The following is an 18,673-nucleotide window of genomic DNA, read 5'->3' on the forward strand; positions in this document are numbered from 1 at the left end:
AATATAGCTTGTGAATAAGGGATTTATTTATAAGAAAAAAGCTAAAACAAAACCTCAGAGTCTAATTATTTATCCAGCTATGCAATTATTAGTTATAAATCTCTAGAATGGCTGAGAAAGTGTTTGGGGAAATGCCAAGTCTGGCTCTATGTGAAATGCTTTTGCTAGGAACTATGTTATTCCTAGCAATATATTATGGCCAAAGACACCAGAGACTTTCCATTTTCTGGGAGCTCTGCCTTTTTGCAGCAAAAAATGTGGTTTCAGTGATGGCTTTAATATCATGTTACAGACTTCTGCCACACAGGGGAGGAGGAATGGAGGCAGTTGGGCCTTGCTGGATTAAATGTCTATTATATGGTTGCAAGGGATGGCAGGGGACTAGGTTTAATGGCCCAGGTGGTCCCTTCATATTCTGTACTCATATTCTCTGCTATTCAAATGGTTCCTTGGGGATCTCTGCCTGATCAAATATGAACTGCACTAAATCCTGAGACCTGTTGGAAGAGCACTGACCTAAGTGATATAATATGTGCTGAGGCAGAGGGGAAGCATGTGAGTTAGCCAGGCTTAGTTTATCCTACCCCAGCCCCAAGACTACAGTATTTGAGGCACCAGATGGTGACAGGTCCTCAGAAGCAGAGGACACATCTCTGCTTCCCTCCCAGCAACTGCACAGAGAGGTCCTTTGCTAGAAGCTGATTCTGGTTTTGTTTTCATGTCTCTGAACCTTCCATACATGGCACACCTAATCCTGGAAAGGCTCCTTGTACTCAGAATCTCCATGTCACTAGATATTTGTCAGTGGTAAAATAGTAAACTCCACCATGAATTCAGTAGGGTCTCCTGGCATAATAAGCACAGTACTAGTGCAAGAACTCTGGATATATGTCATAGTTTTATCTTTACCCACATAGATGATAAATATGAAGAATGAGTTATGTACCCTTGTACAATTTCCACAGTGCTATACCAGCACCGTACACTATGGTAGGGGTATCTTAAACATACTTCCCACAAATTTCTACTGTGATTTATAAGGAAAGACCAAGAAACTATACCAATAATAACTTTAGATCCCTTTTTAGTGTAAAACATATTACACTAGTCAAGTATAGGAAAAAGCGAAATAGAATTTGGCACCTGGTTTGCAAAACCCCACACAGCAACAGTAAAAAACACTGCCATGTTTGGAATGAAACTTTTGTGAAAAGTTGCCCAACTGACACTTGCCAAGGCCCAGTGCAGACTGGTTTCAACTAGGTTTACAAAGCTGTCCATATGCAGAGGTCTCCTGGGATGTGTAGCTTTCCCAGGCTTGCTACATCTCCACTATAAAACAAAGAGCTGCAATACAGGTTGTGTTGAGAAAATGATTGCTGCATCACCCTCTATGCTCTCTCAGCCCAGAAGGGAGGGAGGGAGGGAAGCATCAAGGATCCTGCCAAATGTCCTGAGCCATATTCTCACAGCTGCTGGCACTGGATGTGTTTTGGCTCTTGTGGAGGCACATGTCTGACCAGGGTCTGCCCTGAGCCTGTCCACATTTGGTGGCATTTTTGCTGAAGGACACTGAGAACAGGATGCAGGCGGTGTGAAGGTCCAGGCTTCAAGTCCTTTGGGTGGCACTGCAGAGTGTATGCACGCTCTCTTTTGTGCCTTCTGCATGGCTCTCTCTGGGTTGCTCCTGCCATACTTGTATGAAAAAACCCTGGGTAAAGTCAGCAGAATGCCAATTCTTCCACAAATTGAGGTTCTATGCTGCCAACCCCACACACATTCACTGTCTTGTGCAAACTGCAGTGGGACCAACAGTGTGGCTGTCACATGCCACTGGTTCCACAAGTGATAGTTCAGACATGACTTGGCTTCCTACACACTCCAGCTCCCTGTAACACCACAGACTCAGAGCAGAGCTGCTGCCTATGGCTGCATTGCTAATTTTCTAGTTGACAACAAAGACTTGGAGGGGCAGCACTATGTCTCATGGGGTCTAAGTCCAGGAAAAGGGTGCTGAGCAGCAACAGTGCCATGCAGCAGCAGTGGAGGGACCTCAGGATGGGAGTGGTGGTGTTTGCCTGTGTGTGATCACCTTTCTGTGTCACAGAGTGATGAGAGGACAGTTGCTGGAAGATGGCAACTTCTGCAGCAGGGTGATTCAGGATGGCAAGATGCATCCCAGAGGTTTTGTCCCATGTTGCTTTCAAGTAATAGCAATACAGGAGATCAAGGCAGGTTTTGCTTGTGTGAACTTCCCCAGGTGGACTGAGGATGTCAGTGGGATGCTTACTTGGTGGGCTGCTGCTCAGCATGACCACAAATCCCAGGATGTGACTCCTCACCCAAGCCTCAATCACAGTGTTCACATTCGCCTTGATGCTGTTACAGTGCTTGGGGCTGTGGCTGTGCAGAGCTCCTGCACAAGAACCATGTCATGCTCCAGGCCAGCAGAGACATGTCCTCCCCTGGGAAATGTTAGGAGGTGGCTGTTTCTCCACTGTAAGCCCTGGAGCAGGTTGGTGCCATCCAGACTTGAGGTTAGTATGTGACTGATGGACATCAGATGGTGGAGGGAGAGAACACGCCCTGCTCAGCTGTGGTCTTGAGGGCCTGTGGACTAATCTTTCTTTCATTTACACTTCTGAATTTTTCATGCTACATTAATAAAACCCATTTGTACCACGCTGTAGTCATTTGCTGAATCTTTTGACAAAGGAATAAATTTGGCAGGGTGTCCCTTAATCCATTTGCAGCATCAGTGCTCTGTTCTCCTCGCCTTGCCGGACAGGCATGGTATAGTCTGCAAAATCAGCTGGGAGCAGAAATTCATCAAAACATAAGATCAGCTGTACTGAGTCAACTCAAAAAATGCATGTTGCCATGATCCTATCTGTGATGGTGGCTGAGAGCAGAGCCCTGCAAATATGTATAAGCACAGGGCAAACACAGTGACACAAGTCTATTAACTCTGGCTACATTTAAAAGCAGCATTTGAGCCTGCACAGGATGAGCCTGCGCTGATCTCAACACCACAACTACCCAGGCATCTTCAAGTGCAACCTTAGCTACAACAAGCTGAACACACCTCACAGACAGATGAACACAACTTCCCACCTTGCATTTAATCTTGCAGAAGATCTGACTTCTCAGACTGTTTCTGCAGGCAGTTGTAGCACACAGAAATGAGTGGTCTTCTGCCATTCAAGGGGGTAGAGTGGCTCATTAAAGACTTGCAAGTGCTGGAGCTGAAGCAAAGGTGGGGATGAGACATCAGGACCAGGACTGGGAAAGCAAGGGTTAGGAAAAGCACACGAAGTTTAGAAACATCTCCTCCCAGTGCCTGCAAGGTATGAAATGTGCCCAGTGGTGTGTGAAGCCACACAGCATTACCATGTGATGTGCAACCTCACAACTCAACTTTCACTTGTCACTCTTTATTTGCATGGCAGCAACACATGGGAGACCCAACCAGATGCCCTCATGCCCCTCAGCAGTGCAAAACGTTACCCTGGAGCAGCCCTGCACATCACACAGCTGTCAGTGGGTCTGGAATGCCCATGGCCACACAGATGCTCATTGTGCCCAGGGCCTAATGAGTCCTAGGAATCAGGCCCTGATGATATCCTGCTGTTTTAAATTAGCACGTTGAGAACTCTGTCATCTGGAAACTCCTCAGACCACACAGTGCAAGGGAAAAACAGAATATGTCACAGGGCATCTGTGAAGGCAAAGGGAAGAGAGGCAAGGTGTGATTCAGCATGCCACATCAGCCCACCATGGAGGGAGTGGTGATGCAGGACACTCAGCACCTTGGAGGCCAGGGCAGCCTCTTCCAAACAGATTTTACAGGGAAACACTGGAGCTCGGTGTCACTGAGGTGCAAACATGCTAAGCTTTGAGCTCTGGGCTTGCACCACCTAAGAACTGTCTGGCTTAGGGAATTGTATGCAATCCCCCAGGGAAGTGGTGGTTCCAGTGGGATGGGACTTGTAGGGCACCTCATGGGAACAAACAGCCTGCTGGCTCAGGGCACCTCCCTGTGGAGGGTTGGCTGTGAACAGGTAGAGGTGTATCACTGCTTATCCACCTTTCTGCTTTTCTTTTCTGCCATACCAAACTGTTTCTGAGGCAGTGCAAACTGTGTGTGAACAGGAAAACACTTCTGCCAGGAAGTTGGAGCTGAAGTGTTATTACCAACCTCCTTAAATTTGAGCAAGTCTGTGCTGCTGCCAGCCTTGTCAGAAGGGCTACATCCTCCTATTTCAGTCAGAAAAAAGCCCCACAAACCTACAAACTAAAGCCTCTGCTTGAGAAATGAAAGCATTTTTCTGAAATACATCAGCCCAGGAATTAAGCCAACTCTGGGTGGGATGAGCAATGACCAGCAGGGTTTTTGGTCCTCATAGCAAACTTGGACAGTTTCCTGCTGCTAATTCTCATTTGCGAGTGGTGTCACTGGTATATCATGGGAAGGGTTTGTGCTCTCAGAGACCTGCAGTAGATGTTGCAAGCTGGGCAGAGCCCAGGTACAGTCATGTTTTCTGTGCTATATGGGATGCCACATCAATCCTGTGGATGGTTTGAGTTGAGAGAAGGGGGGCTGGCCTCTGGGTGACTCTGTGGTAACTCAGTGTGAACCAGGGGAAGGAGAGCTCAGCCTCCTAGGAGTGTCTCAAAACTAATACATCAGCACAGCATTTACACCATGCAGAGGGGGAAACCCCACAAGCCTCACAAGGATTTCTGTTAGGGTCCCCACCTGCAGCAATGGGCATCAGGGAGTTGAGGTGGGTTAAAAAGAAGTTAATAAAGGGGGGAAAAGATGGTTTTCATCCAGATCAGGTGCCTGTACTGACTCATCAGGTTGCTCTGCCAGTATATGTATTGATCAGATGGATGTGACAATGAACATGGAAAGGGACAAACCAGTGAGGCTGGCTCTGAATAGAATGCGTGCAAAGCATCCTGATGGGAGTAGAAAGAGTGGGCACATGAGATTTGGGGAATGAGGTCAGAGTTGAGCTGAGCAGTGGGGTCATGCCATGAAAGCTATTATTTTCTGCTCTTCAGCAGTGCCTCTGCTGAAGACAAGTGGAGCAAGATACTCTCCATGAAACCTCAGTATTGTTAAACGTAGCTCAGAACTGAGCTGCAACTTTGTGCAATTGTGATAAATGACTGCCTGCTCTGATTAATGGCCGAAGCTGCCTAGGCTGAGAGAAGGATGTAAATCTCCCCACCAGCAGCTATCCACCAGCAAACGTGCATGAGCCCCACAGAGGTGGGAGAGCACAGGGATGTAGCAGCCAGCAGGACTGCAGCCCCACAGCTGCTGGCAGGGACATACACCAACCCCTCCCATCTGCTGGGGGCAGTGGGAAGGCTGGCACTGCTTTTTGAAAAGAAATTCCTTTGCTGCAGCAAAACAAATAGGAAGAAGCAGCTGGCCAGGAGACATCCCACTGTTCTGTTAAATCCCAGAGCACCAAGGGGACTCTTGCTGGATCAGACTGACATCCACTGAAGTGCTGTGCCAAAAGCACAGAAAACATTGTTTGGGGATGAAGGCAGCAGTGGCACCCTCCTGGGGAAACACAGGAACAATGAATCAATCCTGTGCTTGTACGGGTGGTGGCAAATAGCAGCACAGCAGGCAGCAGTCACTCTCTGAAGCCTCCAAAACCATCCCCTGGCCTTGCAAGAGGTCACGGCACACAAGCAATCTCTACCAATTCTCACATGGCAGAAACAGCAATGCCATAACTGCAAGGTTTAACTCCACTCCAACACCATCACACCTTTATTTCTTTAGGTGAAAAACATACCCTATTTTCTCTGTGCCCTACATCACAGCTGTCCCTTTGATGTCTGGTTTCCTTCCCCTGAGAATGAGCAAGAAGCTCCAAGAGGATGACACCTGAGCAGCTCAATAGGCAGTCAGCACCAAGCCCTGGGAGCTCCTCTGTCTGATGAAATCATCTCACAGTGTGAAGATCCTCTCAGGTGAAATTGAAAAGTTATTTATTTCTCCTCTAAAGGGGAAAAACATCTCATTGTGGAGGCTCTTTGTCCTTTGGGGTAGGAATCTCACTTTTACCAGCTTCTGTATCTCTACACACTGGCTTGGAGCAGTGAGATGGCAGGCAGGCAGGATGGAGCAGTGCTGATGCTCTCCTGCCCACACCCTCCCTCTGCCAGGTCAGGTACACTGAGGGGCAGAGATCAGGTACCAGCTTGAGCTGTTCCTCTCCATGGGATTGTTTTCCTGGGGATCACAACAGCACCATTAAGAGCATGTCTTTCTCTGCAGAAGCCAGTAAGCGATGCAGAGGCTGCTTCTCCATCCCCCTCCCTTGGAACACTGAACTGACTTGATGGGAGCCACAGCTGAGATCTCCTGCACCCTCCTTGGCGGTTCCAGGGATAGCAGTCTTCATTACCCAAAGGGACTGTAAAGCTTGTACCTGTCCCCCAGGTACTCCAAAGGCACATCATGGCATCCAAGGTCCTTCCCCTACTCAGGAGTCAGCATGTCCTCTGCCAGGGTGCTGGTGGACTCTACTGGGCTTGGTAGAGCCCGTCACAGAGGGCCTTTTCCATGGGAATGCTCATCCTGTTCACTGCAGCTGGGACATGAGACAAACTGAAAATCACACAGGGAATGGTTTTACCACTATCCTCATTCTGTACTGCCCTTTCACTTATCAAGGGTGGACTATTTCCAAGCATAGCCTAATCCTGCTCCCACTGCCATCTGCAAGAGGCACACCAGTACCTTGAGGCAGTGCTCAGTGCCTTGCAGTATCCCACCCCAACAGGGCATTGGAAAGGTTTCTGTGAATGTTAAGTTGGCTACTCTACTAGAAGAAAGTAACCTCGAAGCAGGTAAAAGCTGAAGAAGCTGCCCAGGGCCAGTCTTTGTTCCAGCAGAATTGTTTTTCCAGTCCTTGGAGACTCATTCAGCAACTCTACTTGGCAGTGATGTGACTTAGACCAAGCTGATACTGCACAGGATGATTTTGCAAGCTCTGGGAAACTGAGAATCTGGGAAATACTGCAGGAAACCCTTGTGGGTGGTGCATACAGATTTCTTATTCCCCCTTGCTCAGATCCTGTGCTAAGCAGGACTGCTTGCTCCAGCATGGGTAGGTTAGGGGTCCTACTCAGGACTAAGCCTCCTCTGTGCCAGAATAATAAAAAATAGAATTCAATAGTAGCAATGCATCTGTTCAGAAATGTGGATGCTATTGTGCCACTGTCAGGCTTCAAATCTCGAAGGAACGTCTCATCTCACGGCCAGCAGCACCAGCATGCCGATAGGGCTGAGTTTCCACTAGAGGGTTGTAGTGCTGTATGGAAGCAGATGCGGTTACTGTGGCAGAAATATTGCATGTACTCCAGGTCTTTGTCAGCAGATCAAAAGCATCCTATGATATCCTGGCTTCCAGCAGTCTCTGCAGTCTCTGATGTACGCAGCCTGCAAGCTGCAAGAGGGCTGGTGGCTGAGCAGCCTGCTCCCCTGCCTTCCCTGAGCAGCCTCCAGCATTCACATGACTCAGCACCCACAACACACATATATATACATAGATAGATACAGATATAGTAAGCAAACACACTGTGCCTATGCAAATACACACACAGACAGAATGTTTGTTTGCGTACCTTGGATTTCAGTGCATGAACAGCCACAAGGCGTGGCAGAGGCACAGCATGGCAATGAGCCAGGGCACCACTGGTGAAGCAAAGCCCACAATCTGGCAACCTGGCAAATTGGACAATTAGCGACATCGGCACAATGATAAAATCATAGAATCATTTAGTTTGGAAAAAACCCTTAGGTCATTCAGTCCAATCATTAACTGAGCACTGCCAAGGCCACCACTAAACCAATTCCCTCCATGCCACATCTACACCATCTTTTAAATACCTCCAGGTTGGTTATTCCATCACCTCCCTGGGCAGCCTGTTCCAATGTTTAACAACCCCTTCAGTGAAGAAATTTTGCCTAATATCCAATCTAAACCTCCCCTGGTGCAACTTGTGGCCATTTCCTCTTGTCCTAGTGCATGCTACAACCTCCTTTCAGGTAGTTTTAGAGTGATAAGGTCTGCAGTGCATCATCAGTGCTGAGTGCAGGGAGATGGTCACATCAGTGATCCCACTGGCCACACTGTTGCTCATCAGCAGAATTGGGAAGCATTAGCTGTTCATATACAGCTGTGGCTCCAGATCAGGATCTGCCACGCACTGCATTGCACCAAACACAGATGCGGGTCCCTGGAGATTGCAAGACACCCTTAAGCAGGAGTCATCAGAAGGGACTGCCACTTCTGCCACCAACCACATCCCCATGTCCAGTGGAGCTCAGTAGGTCCTCGTAGTTTCATGTGAATGTGACCCCAGTATGCATCCATACATCTTTTACAGTGGTCTTCATATTTTTACATGAGGATCTATAGAATTGTAGAATGGTTTGGGTTGGAAGAGACCTTTAAAGGTCATGCAGTCCAAACCCCCTGCAATGACCCTGTATGTACAGCTTTCTGAGTAGGTAGTGTGCTAAGGGCTGACAAATGAACCAACTAGATGAGTGTGATTTTGCTGCTGAAAACAAAAAATGGAGCTGTCTAGCACAGTGTAGAAAGCCGAAATATCATTGACGTTGCCTTCCTTTCACAGAAAGAGTGGGAAGGCAAATGCAACCACAAGGCTTGCCTGTAACGTGCAAAACACAGTGTGACATTCACAAGAAATTTACATAGTGATCAATTGATATACCACTTGTTTGTCTGATACTATCACTATTTCCATTTACAGATAGATGGAAAGTGGATTTTGCCTACATTTTAATCCCTTTTGTAATCAGAAAGACTTTGAGGAAGCAAGTAGGAGATATTCTTGCAAAATAAATAGTTATAGCAAAAGATAGGCTTCAGTTCCCCTGGAAGATGACTTAATCTTACCTAAATTCAGTTGTGTAAAAACCAACCATACAGTCAACAGAGAATCATAAACTATCCTGAGTTGGAAGGAACCCACAATGATCATCAAGTCCAATAGCCAGATCGTAGAGTGCTGGGACAGATTATCTGACCCCAAATAGGTATTTGAATCCTCTGTCCTTAAAGGCTGGATGATGGAGTGACTCTTCTTATGCTGGCAGAGAAAAAGAAGGAGGTCAAGTGAGCTGCTTCTTGATATAGAGGACAAAAAGGTGCCAGGGGAGTCTCAATCATCTGGGGAGATCTTCAGGTGGGCACAATAGGGTTGGGAAAGTCAACTGCCAGAAGTGATGGTTTCCATAAACAAGTCTCTGACCTCATGGAGACCAGACAGGCTGCAGGGTTGGGGCTGGTGCTGGTGAAACTTCTCCTTCTCTCAACTGGGTAAAGGTGGTGGCAGCATGAGCTTTTGCTGATAGCAATACAGAAGAGCTCTGTAACTCCAGACCACAGTGGTAACTCCTTTCCTCCTGGGTGCTGACATCCCTTGATGGATGAACATGGATGGGCAGCTGGCAATAAATTATGGAGAAAGCCTTGGCAGAAAAGCACAGTGTGAAGGAGGGTTTGGAGTGTGTTACGGTCAGCTGAGAAGGAGGGGAGGGAAGGAACATAAGTGCACTACCTGGGAATAAGGTGTCTCAGGGCCTATAGGTTAGAGCTAGATTATATTTTTTGAATTGCCTGTTCTAACCAGTGAGAACATTTTTATAATCATTATGCAATAAATGTGTTTATTACTAATCTTTCACATCTAAAATTCCTGTGGAAGATAAAAAAACCCAGTGTGTTACTTGGGCAGTGTGAATGGTCAGGTGCAGGGGAGAGCAACTGTGCACAAGCACCTCTGCCCCATCAGACAGCACCAAAACTCTCCAGCCTTGGTGTGGTACAAAGGCAGGCATCTTTCTGCATCTGTTTTTGCTAACAGCTCTGCAAACCCTCTTCTCACATAGCCAGCAGCCTCATTCCCTCCCGAATGAGTCATAAAATACAGCTTTATCCGTCCTGCATGCAGCAATCAGACAGGTTTAAGAGCTTAAACATTCGTAGGGTAGCAATGTTTAAAAACATTGCACCGACCTGTTTGCCTCGTTCCGCGTCGCTACTCAAACCGCTCCTCATTGTGGACTTGCGGGGCACATTGTTAGTGATGGAGGCAAACATTGAACTTGCTAATAGAGAGGGAGTTGTTAAGCTCACGTCCTTTTGAGGCTGTGCCCAGGGCGATTAGCAGCTCGCACAAAGGGCCCGGTGCTAGTCCCCCTGCTTCCCTCACAGAGCCAGCTGCTGAGCCATGGAGCATTGGGATCGTGCACCAGCCGAAGAAGATGGCAGCAAACAGATTTAATCGCTTTACGCTGTTTTATTAAACAAAGCCAATCAAAACAAACTCAACCCCACCGGCAATACACCAGCGAACCCAACCGCACAAGCAACACACCGGCTCCTCATTCACACAAGACTCCTTTCCCCAGCCCTGGGAGAACAAAAAGGCTGAAGTGTAAATGAGATCAGTGTGGTTCAGCGTTATGCACATGAATATTTATCAAGGAAGACCAAAGAGGGGCCAATTTGCCGACCTCCTGTAACAACAGGAGCTTTGTCATCAACAAGTGGGAGGGAAAGGGTAGGTGAAGAGGCTAGTCCATGTCTTTGTGCAGGCAGGGTCAGACGAGGTGTTGCACAAAGGTTATGTTTGCATGTGAGAGTAACTGTGGGATCCCTCAGTCAAGAGCGACACTGAGTGGATCCCGGGCTTTGGGACAAAAGCTAAGTACAACAAAGGTATGAAGCAAGCGTACAATGTCTCTTAACAATGATGCAATCAGCTTGCACTTTAGGGAAAAATCTCTGAAGAATTAACAGAAAGTTGCTACTATCCTTGGGCATGCCAAGTGTTCATGACACATCTTTTCCCCTAAGAAAAAAGCAAGGTTAAATCAAACTACAAAGACCATCAAGCATGATATTTACAGCAATCTAACTGGGTTACGGGTTCATTGCTTAAACAGTTGAATTACGGCAGCTTCTGAGTATTGATATATGAAGTGTGCTGACCCCCTCAGCACTGCGGGGAGTTAGGGTATGAGCAGCAGTGGAGAGATCGCACTGGTTATTGTTCTAATGTGCATTTCAAAGTCGCTTCCAAAGAAGAAGATGAGATAGTAGTTGAGTATTCCAGCCACAGACATAAGGAACAGGAACAAAATGATGCGCTTTCCAAACAAGTAACCGGGAATGCTGAGGAGACAGAAATGGGATAAAATAATTCATTAATGTGTGTGACCTCACATGAGATCTTTAGACTTTGCTGTTGAGACCAGCTGAAAGACCCTCAGAGGCTGAGACAGAGAGGGCAAATTTCTGTTCTGTCATGCATTGCAAGGCAGCTGCATGGTCTTAAAATGTCATTTTCAGGATCCATTTGTGTCTGGATTTGGTGTCCTGTTCTCAACACAGGCTGTTGCCTACAAAAGTCTCTATTCAGAGGGACTTGAATGTATTCTCAGCCACCAGTGGTTGTAGTACAACTTAATTCCACATGTGCATAATAGGCTTTATTAATATAAAAAGGCAATCTTGTGGAAATAATGGCACAAACATGCAAAACGTCTTTGCAGAGGCTGTGAGCAGGAGCTGCAGACCCTCTGACCCCAGTGCTGCTGAATATCCAGAGTCTTCCACAGCTACTCCCCTTAATCCAAGTGAGAGGAGCTTTCCTGTGCTATCCAATGCCAGCAGCAGGTGCAGACAGAACCACAAGCCAGTGGCTGAGCTTGTGGAAGTGGCGGCATCCAGCTGTGCTGCTGCCACATTCTGGGTTTTGTAAAGAGGCTCTGCAAGTCCTTACCTCTGAGTCCTCTCCCCGAGGTAGCCCACAAAGTACTTCTGCCTCACAAACAAATACATCAGGCCAGCAAAGGCAGCAGGAGCTGAGGAAAGGGTAAAACAAGGCATTACAAACACTGGGTCGTATCTCACTGTATCTACTGTTCTCATCTGCTGGCTGGGCCAGACTGGAAAAGGGAATCTGCAGTCTTGGGCTATGGGACAAGCACAGGAACTAGGATGGAGACCTCTGCATGGGAAATATAGCTCTTGCCTTGCTCTCTCTCCAGCTTTTTTGAAGGCTTTGTGAATATAATCTTGCCCACAACTGGGCCCACTGTAGGGTACACACTTGTCACCTTCATTCCAGTACCTAAAAGGAGCCTACAAAAAAGCTGGAGAATTACTTTTTACAATGGCATAAAGTGATAGGACAAGGGAGAATAATATGAAAGAGGGCAGGTTTAGAATAAGTCTAGAAAGGAGTTCTTCACTATGACTGTGATGTGGCACTGGAACAGGTTTCACAGGGAAGTTGTGGATGCCCCCATCCTTGGAAGTGTTCCAGGCCAGGTTGGATGAGGCTTTGAGCAACCAGGTCTAGTGGAAGGTGTTCCTGACGCTGACGAGGGAGCTGGAATGAGATGATGTTTCAAATCTTTTCCAAGCCAAACTATTCAATGATTCTGTGAAATAGTGTGGGTCATGCCAGGCTAAGGAAAGAGGTTGCCAACTCAGGCACTGTCCTCACCAGAAATAAAAGGCAACAGATAGATGCATTTCACTAGCAGCAAGTGGAGGTATATATTATGGTCCAATACTAATTTCTGAGCATATAAAAAGGGACTATACCCCATAATTCTTTCTCGACAACTGCAGGCAAAAGCCCCTCTTCTGATCAGGAAACTCTTTTAGTGAATAATGTGTCATTCAGCAACCAAGTACTAAACTCGTCATGCCAAACAAAGGGAACTCATCTATAATGCCAGGAGGGGAAATGTCCATGGCCCAGAATGCCTTGAATCATGTCTGAGAACACATCTGTTGGGGTAAGGCATGCTCTGAGTGTGCTGCTACCCAAACAGCATGTGTAGCTGCAGGATGGGAGGGTGAGACAGGTTCCTCTTCTACTGGAGCATTGGTCCCTGAAGTTGTAACTTCTGAAGCACTCATCATCCCCTCCTGAAAGTGATGCAAGGTTAAAAGGACACATATACATGAAAAAGAGAATGTTACCTTGGCTGCAGAGAAGGCCAGCACACCAAAGCACAGCAAGAAATGTAGGGTACGTGTATCCGCAGTTCTGGCTAGAATGGAATTTACAGAAAAGAAATCAAAACACGGGGAAATAGGAACAAAATTAAAGTGCTTCACCAGCAGAGAATGGTGAGGTGAGAATTTGGGCTGCACCAATGCCATTGAGGGTAATCTTATACCCCAGTGTTGAGAGGCCCCTGACCTGCTAAGAGCCGATTGGTGTGTTTGTGCCTGAGCACGGCTTCTCCTCACCCACATCTGCTTCACTGTTTCCTCTCATAGACAATGTATGCCTTTGTCCTGCCTGATGAGGAAAACAAACCATCCCACATACATGTCCCTCACCTATGAAAGCCACGTTCTCTTAGCTGTTTGATCATGCCATATATATAAGAGATACTCTGTGCTTTATTGTCTTAAAATCATTGTAATTGAGTCATATTAATGAAGTTAATGAAAACAACAAAAGTAGAATTGCATCACAAATAAAAGTGTCCCACAGAGTTAACAAGTGTCTTTGCAAGGGAACAGGAATAGTTTCTAGCTGCCTCCTTCAGCTGGGAATGCTTTCTGAGGTGGAAGCACTCTGCCCTTGGCAGGGGTTGCACACCTGTGAAGGGCACTTGGACATCTCACCAATTTCAAGCACATTGACAGTACTTCAGGGGTAATAAAAATATTATATGTTTTTTTCTGATTTAGAATTAAAGAAGAGATCTCAAAAATTAGAGGTACAAATGTATACTGAAGGGGTTGCCCAATGATGTGATAGATGCTCCATTCCTGGAAACATTCAAGGTCAGGTGGGACAGCGGTCTAAACAACTATTAGTTGAAGATATCCCTGCTTATGGAGGGATTGGACTAGATGACCTTTAAATGTCCCTTCCAACATAAAATATTCTGTGATTTGATGTGGCAGACAAGTGGAGAAGCAGAGACCTATGTACCAGGGGAGGTGCCAGGGATCAGAAGCTCTGCCACCTGCCTGCTGCTCAGAAAGCTGGTGGCTCTCTTCTGTCTCTTTCCTTTTGAATCACAGTGCTCTGGGGACTCTGACTGTGCTTGTATCACACTTCCAGGACAGAGGAGTGAACTGATTCCCAAAAGGTTACTCATAATGGCTGCAAGACCTACATAGATGTAGCACATGGAGTCCAGAAGGGTGCTATGTTCACCCAGCAAACATATTGGAGAACCACAGGGTCTGAACACTGTCACAACAAGCACAGCAAAGGATTATGTACAAAACCTTCACCTGAGGGCATTTGAGAACCACCTCTGGCCCCTAAAAGGGTTTGGATTAAACCCTAATGAAAAGTGTGATGAACCCCACTCTGCCCCCACTGGCTCCTCAGGTCTTCTCTACTCACTTGGCTGTGTAGACACGTTCGAAGGAGGAGGATCCCTGTCGCTGCAACCCCTTGCCATTGCAGTGTTTGCTTTCATGCTCCAATTTGTAAGCAAAAAAAGCTGTTAAAAAAACCACAGAGTATTCAGTCTGGGATATAATTTGGTGACACTGCAGAAGATGGGATTTGTGGGCTCAGCTTTGCTCTCACAAGCATCCAGGATGGACAGACAGCAAGAGAAACCATGGATGCACGGAGGTGCAGGATGTGGCCAGTGTGCTCACTCTGTCACCCAGGTTTAGCAAAACCCTTTATGCAAGAGTGCACTGCACTGCAACTTCATGCATTCCCCCATGTCCCTGCATGCTGGGTAGCTGGCTCTCACCTCTGTGCCCTGCTTCCTCCCCACATTGCACTTCTGGCAGCCTGCTCCTCTTCTGCAGAAGCACTGCCCTGATGCAGTCCTTTGAGCCCCCAGTGGGAAAAGAGCTTTCCAGTCAAAGTGCCAATCCCAAATCTTGCTCTCCAACAGAGCAGGGAGACAAGGGAGTCTATTCTCCTTTAGTGAAACCCATTTGCCAAACCAGTGACATCCTGCAGGGTTGGTTCTTTTCCCAGAAAGGCCTCTTGAAACCCTGGTCATGATGGCTGATCTGTATGAGTCCATCTTGTGTGCATCCTCCTTTTGAGCTACAGTGTTGTGTCAGAGTGTTAAGCTACTGCAAAAAGCAGCACTTCAAGATAATGTATCATATGCTTGACAAACACATTTTATCTGATAACACTAAACCAGAGACCATCAATCATGTGTCTAAATACACCAGAGAGAGCCCTGGCGGGCTACAAGCTGCAAGCTTTGTGTTGTGGTGCACCCCATCTCAGTGCATTCAAATCACTCTATGGCATAAAAAATAACCCAACAAGAAATACGTTATTATAACAATAGAAATGTAACTAGATGAACTGCAGGATTTCATCCCTGCAATCTGAAGAGTTGCATCTTTTTTCCCCTCATTGATGCTGTAAATAGGTCCTTTGCACTTCTGTTGTCTTCACTAGAAGCTACTGAGTTTTTTACTTCTCAATATTGTGTGATTCCCTGGGGCCAGTTCCACACACGCTGTGCCTCACCTAAAAAATCCACTGCACAGACTCGAAGGACACATCCACGTGGGGAGAGCCCTTCCCAAATCTTCGTTCGCAAAGCCTGGCCATCATCATCATCATCACCGCAGTCCTCCAGAAAAACCCACAGTGCTTTAAGCCAGCATGCCTACACAGAGGCAGACTGGAGCCTCTCCCATTGCCACCAGTACGGCGCACTGGCTGGCTCCTGGAGGACCCTGAGCAGACACCATCCTGTGGCACAGCACCATCTGCCCACCAGCCCAGCCTTTGGCATGAGGTTATTAATCTGCCTACAGAAACTAAGAGGACCTAATTGAAGAGGAGTAGGTTGACCAGCATCTTTTTGTCCAATGCAAATCTGCAGTGATGGGAAACCACTTTTTGCAGGTCTGGGTTTGCGTGGACTCACTGGTAGCATACCTCCTCCCTTCCTTTTAACATGTGTATGAAATCACTAGAAGATACCACAGCTTCTGAAAATCCAAATAAGCTATTTATCTCCCTCTCCACTGCTGTAGACGTTGCCACTTCCGAAATGTCAGCATGCTGTTACAGAGAGGCAAGAGGATGGTTTCACAAGCCAGCTTGAGATGAGTGAGCAGAGCAAGACTGGAGCACAGAGGTTTATTTCAGTTGAGTTGTTCCAGGAGATAATGCCCTGAGGTTCCAGGGCTGCACAGACTGCCCAGAGCCTGAACTGTGGCAGTGCCTCTCTGGTCAATTTAATGTGCAAGAGTTCAATGTAAACCTGGTTGTTTCACAAGTCCGTGCCAACAGAAACCATGAGCTGAAGATCCAACCTAGCCAGTGCTGGCAAATATGCCCCTTCTTTCTCTCAGCTTCACTTTGCTTCTTTTATCCTGATCTTCTCAGCAATGACCACTGATTTTAGCCCAAAACCTGCTGGATTGCAACATCTCTGACAAAAGAACAAAACTTAGAGCTGCATGTGTGACTCAGCAGTATCTGGCCACATGAGTCATTCTGCAGGATATGAGGATTTCCAACATGAACGTCATGGACGTCAGAGAGGGGAAGCACTACACTTAGCAACACCTTAAGGAATAATAGCATTCACCCAAGATGTTCTCTAATCCTGCACCAGAGGCAGAGAAGCACGTAATCACAAATTTACATGGTACTGACTTCAGGTACTGAGAGATAGTCAAGCAGATGCCCAAATGCTTTGCTGAATGAGAACCACAGCAAGAGTTCAGTACAACTGATAGCCCTTCTACTGCCTTAATTATTGCATTCATTGCAGGGCTGCATATCAGGTCTGGTCGTTCTAGACAGAAAGCCTGGGAAGAGGAAATCAGATGATGCAAGGCCTGAAATCATGGTTTAGGACTGTCTGCCTCATGTGATTGGCACACTAAGTCGTCTGTCAAGTGTTCTGATTTCCCTTTGTAGCAGTTGGGTCAATAATCTCACAGACAGACTGCCATGAGATAAAAATGCATGTCGGGATAGAAGGCTGACAAGTGTGAGAGGAAAAAACCTGTATATCAAGTCATATGATTAGTAAGAAATGTATATTTGACACATTTTCTTAATTATGATATGTGCTCTGGTCTCAACACGCCATATTCTGGTGATGTCACACTCTACACATTTTCCAGAAAACATTTGGTTAAATGATGTGGTATTTAGTGCCTATGTCGAAACTAAACCAGTTTGCATCACCTTTTTTTTTCCCTCTGGCAGCTGGGCTCCCATCACTTCCCCTCTCTGCAGCAGCAGAAGAATAGCCCACGTCCTAGGACTTAATGTGGAGTTAGTGCCTATTGGGATTCCTAACAAGAAGGATTCACTAGAGATTTCTGAAATTTGCACCAGCCCCCCATCCCACTGTTGACTCTTCTTGAACCTGGGCAAACTGAGTGCAGCTGGGGCAAAACTCACTCCTTTCATTGTACCCTGGGCAAATTTCCTGCTAAAATGATTAAGTATTTGTAAGACACAATGATCATGTTAAAATATAATTTGCACAGGAGAGAAACTTGTAAGAATAGTAAGGACTATAGGAGGCCTGAATAAGAGCTAGAAAAGGAAACTTCACCATCACAGGAAATGGGCAGTGTTCTTGGAAGCATAGTTAAATGAGATTGCTTATACTGCAGGACTTGGAGATGAAGGAAAGCAGGATAGCTGCCTGCCCACAAATAACCCCCACAGACTTCTCTAATGGGGCAATGCAGTTCTTGCCCTTTCATCCAGCTCCATTCATAGGTCTGACCCACTGCACCTCCCTGGGGACCCAGCCACTGCCCACAGCAGCAGTTGCTTGAGAGCAGCCCTGGCTGACCATAGTAGGGACCTAGGCCAGGAAAGGAGGACTCAGTCATCCAGTCAATACGCATATTGTCACAGGATATCCCACCCATATTAGTCCTTTCACAAGCTGACACATGTATAACAAACTCAGTCTAAAACACCACAGACTAGGGCCATGAAACTGCCAGGATACTGCCACAACAGCACACAAAATTCCAAGCCTTAGAAGACCATTTCAAAATCCAAAGCACACATGCACTTATAACCACAGATTATCTGTCTGAGATCAGCTCAGCATACGTCATCCAGAACTTTCCTCAGCTCCCTTTTAGACCTTAAATAAATGCTTATTTTTGTCTTACCGTTCTGGACAACACTTAGCAGGGTGATGATGGCAAGCAGGACAATGCTTCCCAGGGCCTCCTGGTCCATTATGTGAGTGGGCTGTCAGGGTGGATCGTGCAGCCTTGGTGGAAGCTCAGCACTACGAGTGCAGAAGGAGGAAGTGAAGGTCTTATCTTGAATCACGAAACACTTCCTATGGTTTCACAGGAAAGTGGCAGCATTCTGTGCTCTGGTGCCTGTCAGACAAACAAGCTTGGGCTCACTCATCATATACAAATTAATTACAGATAAACAAGAGATGATATGTCTGCGATCTAAGAGGATATATAATGTGGAAAGATACTTATTGCCCTTCCTACACAGGAGCAAACCAGGAGCCTTGATATCTGAAGTATGCCTGAGCATTTAGCTAGCTGTGCGGAAGAGCAGAAGGCTGGAAGAAACCAGCCAGCCTATCACAGCATTGTTGGCAAGTGACTGA

At 46.6% G+C, this 18,673-nt stretch overlaps 1 protein-coding gene across 1 annotated transcript; it reads right to left on the bottom strand.

The window, feature by feature from the left end:
- Window positions 1–10,354: 10,354 nt before the first annotated feature.
- Window positions 10,355–18,329, bottom strand: ALOX5AP (arachidonate 5-lipoxygenase activating protein). The gene is made up of 5 exons (XM_071571177.1): window positions 18,210–18,329; window positions 14,464–14,563; window positions 13,071–13,141; window positions 11,857–11,938; window positions 10,355–11,246 (listed from the first exon to the last, which is right to left on the bottom strand). The coding sequence occupies exons 1-5, from the start codon at window positions 18,277–18,279 to the stop codon at window positions 11,084–11,086; spliced, it is 486 nt and encodes a 161-aa protein (XP_071427278.1). The 5' UTR covers window positions 18,280–18,329; the 3' UTR covers window positions 10,355–11,083.
- Between the last annotated feature and the right edge of the window lie 344 nt (window positions 18,330–18,673).

This window comes from Pithys albifrons, chromosome 1 (assembly GCF_047495875.1).
Source record: "Pithys albifrons albifrons isolate INPA30051 chromosome 1, PitAlb_v1, whole genome shotgun sequence".
Taxonomy (NCBI): domain Eukaryota; kingdom Metazoa; phylum Chordata; class Aves; order Passeriformes; family Thamnophilidae; genus Pithys; species Pithys albifrons.

Coding starts and splice junctions, on each gene's coding strand:
- ALOX5AP (XM_071571177.1), bottom strand. CDS start 18,279: ATGGACCAGGAGGCCCTGGGAAGCATTGTCCTGCTTGCCATCATCACC. Junction 14,564..18,209: donor GCTAAGTGTTGTCCAGAACG/GTAAGACAAAAA, acceptor TTTTTTTAACAG/CTTTTTTTGCTTACAAATTG. Junction 11,939..13,070: donor TGGCCTTCTCTGCAGCCAAG/GTAACATTCTCT, acceptor CCCTTTCCTCAG/CTCCTGCTGCCTTTGCTGGC.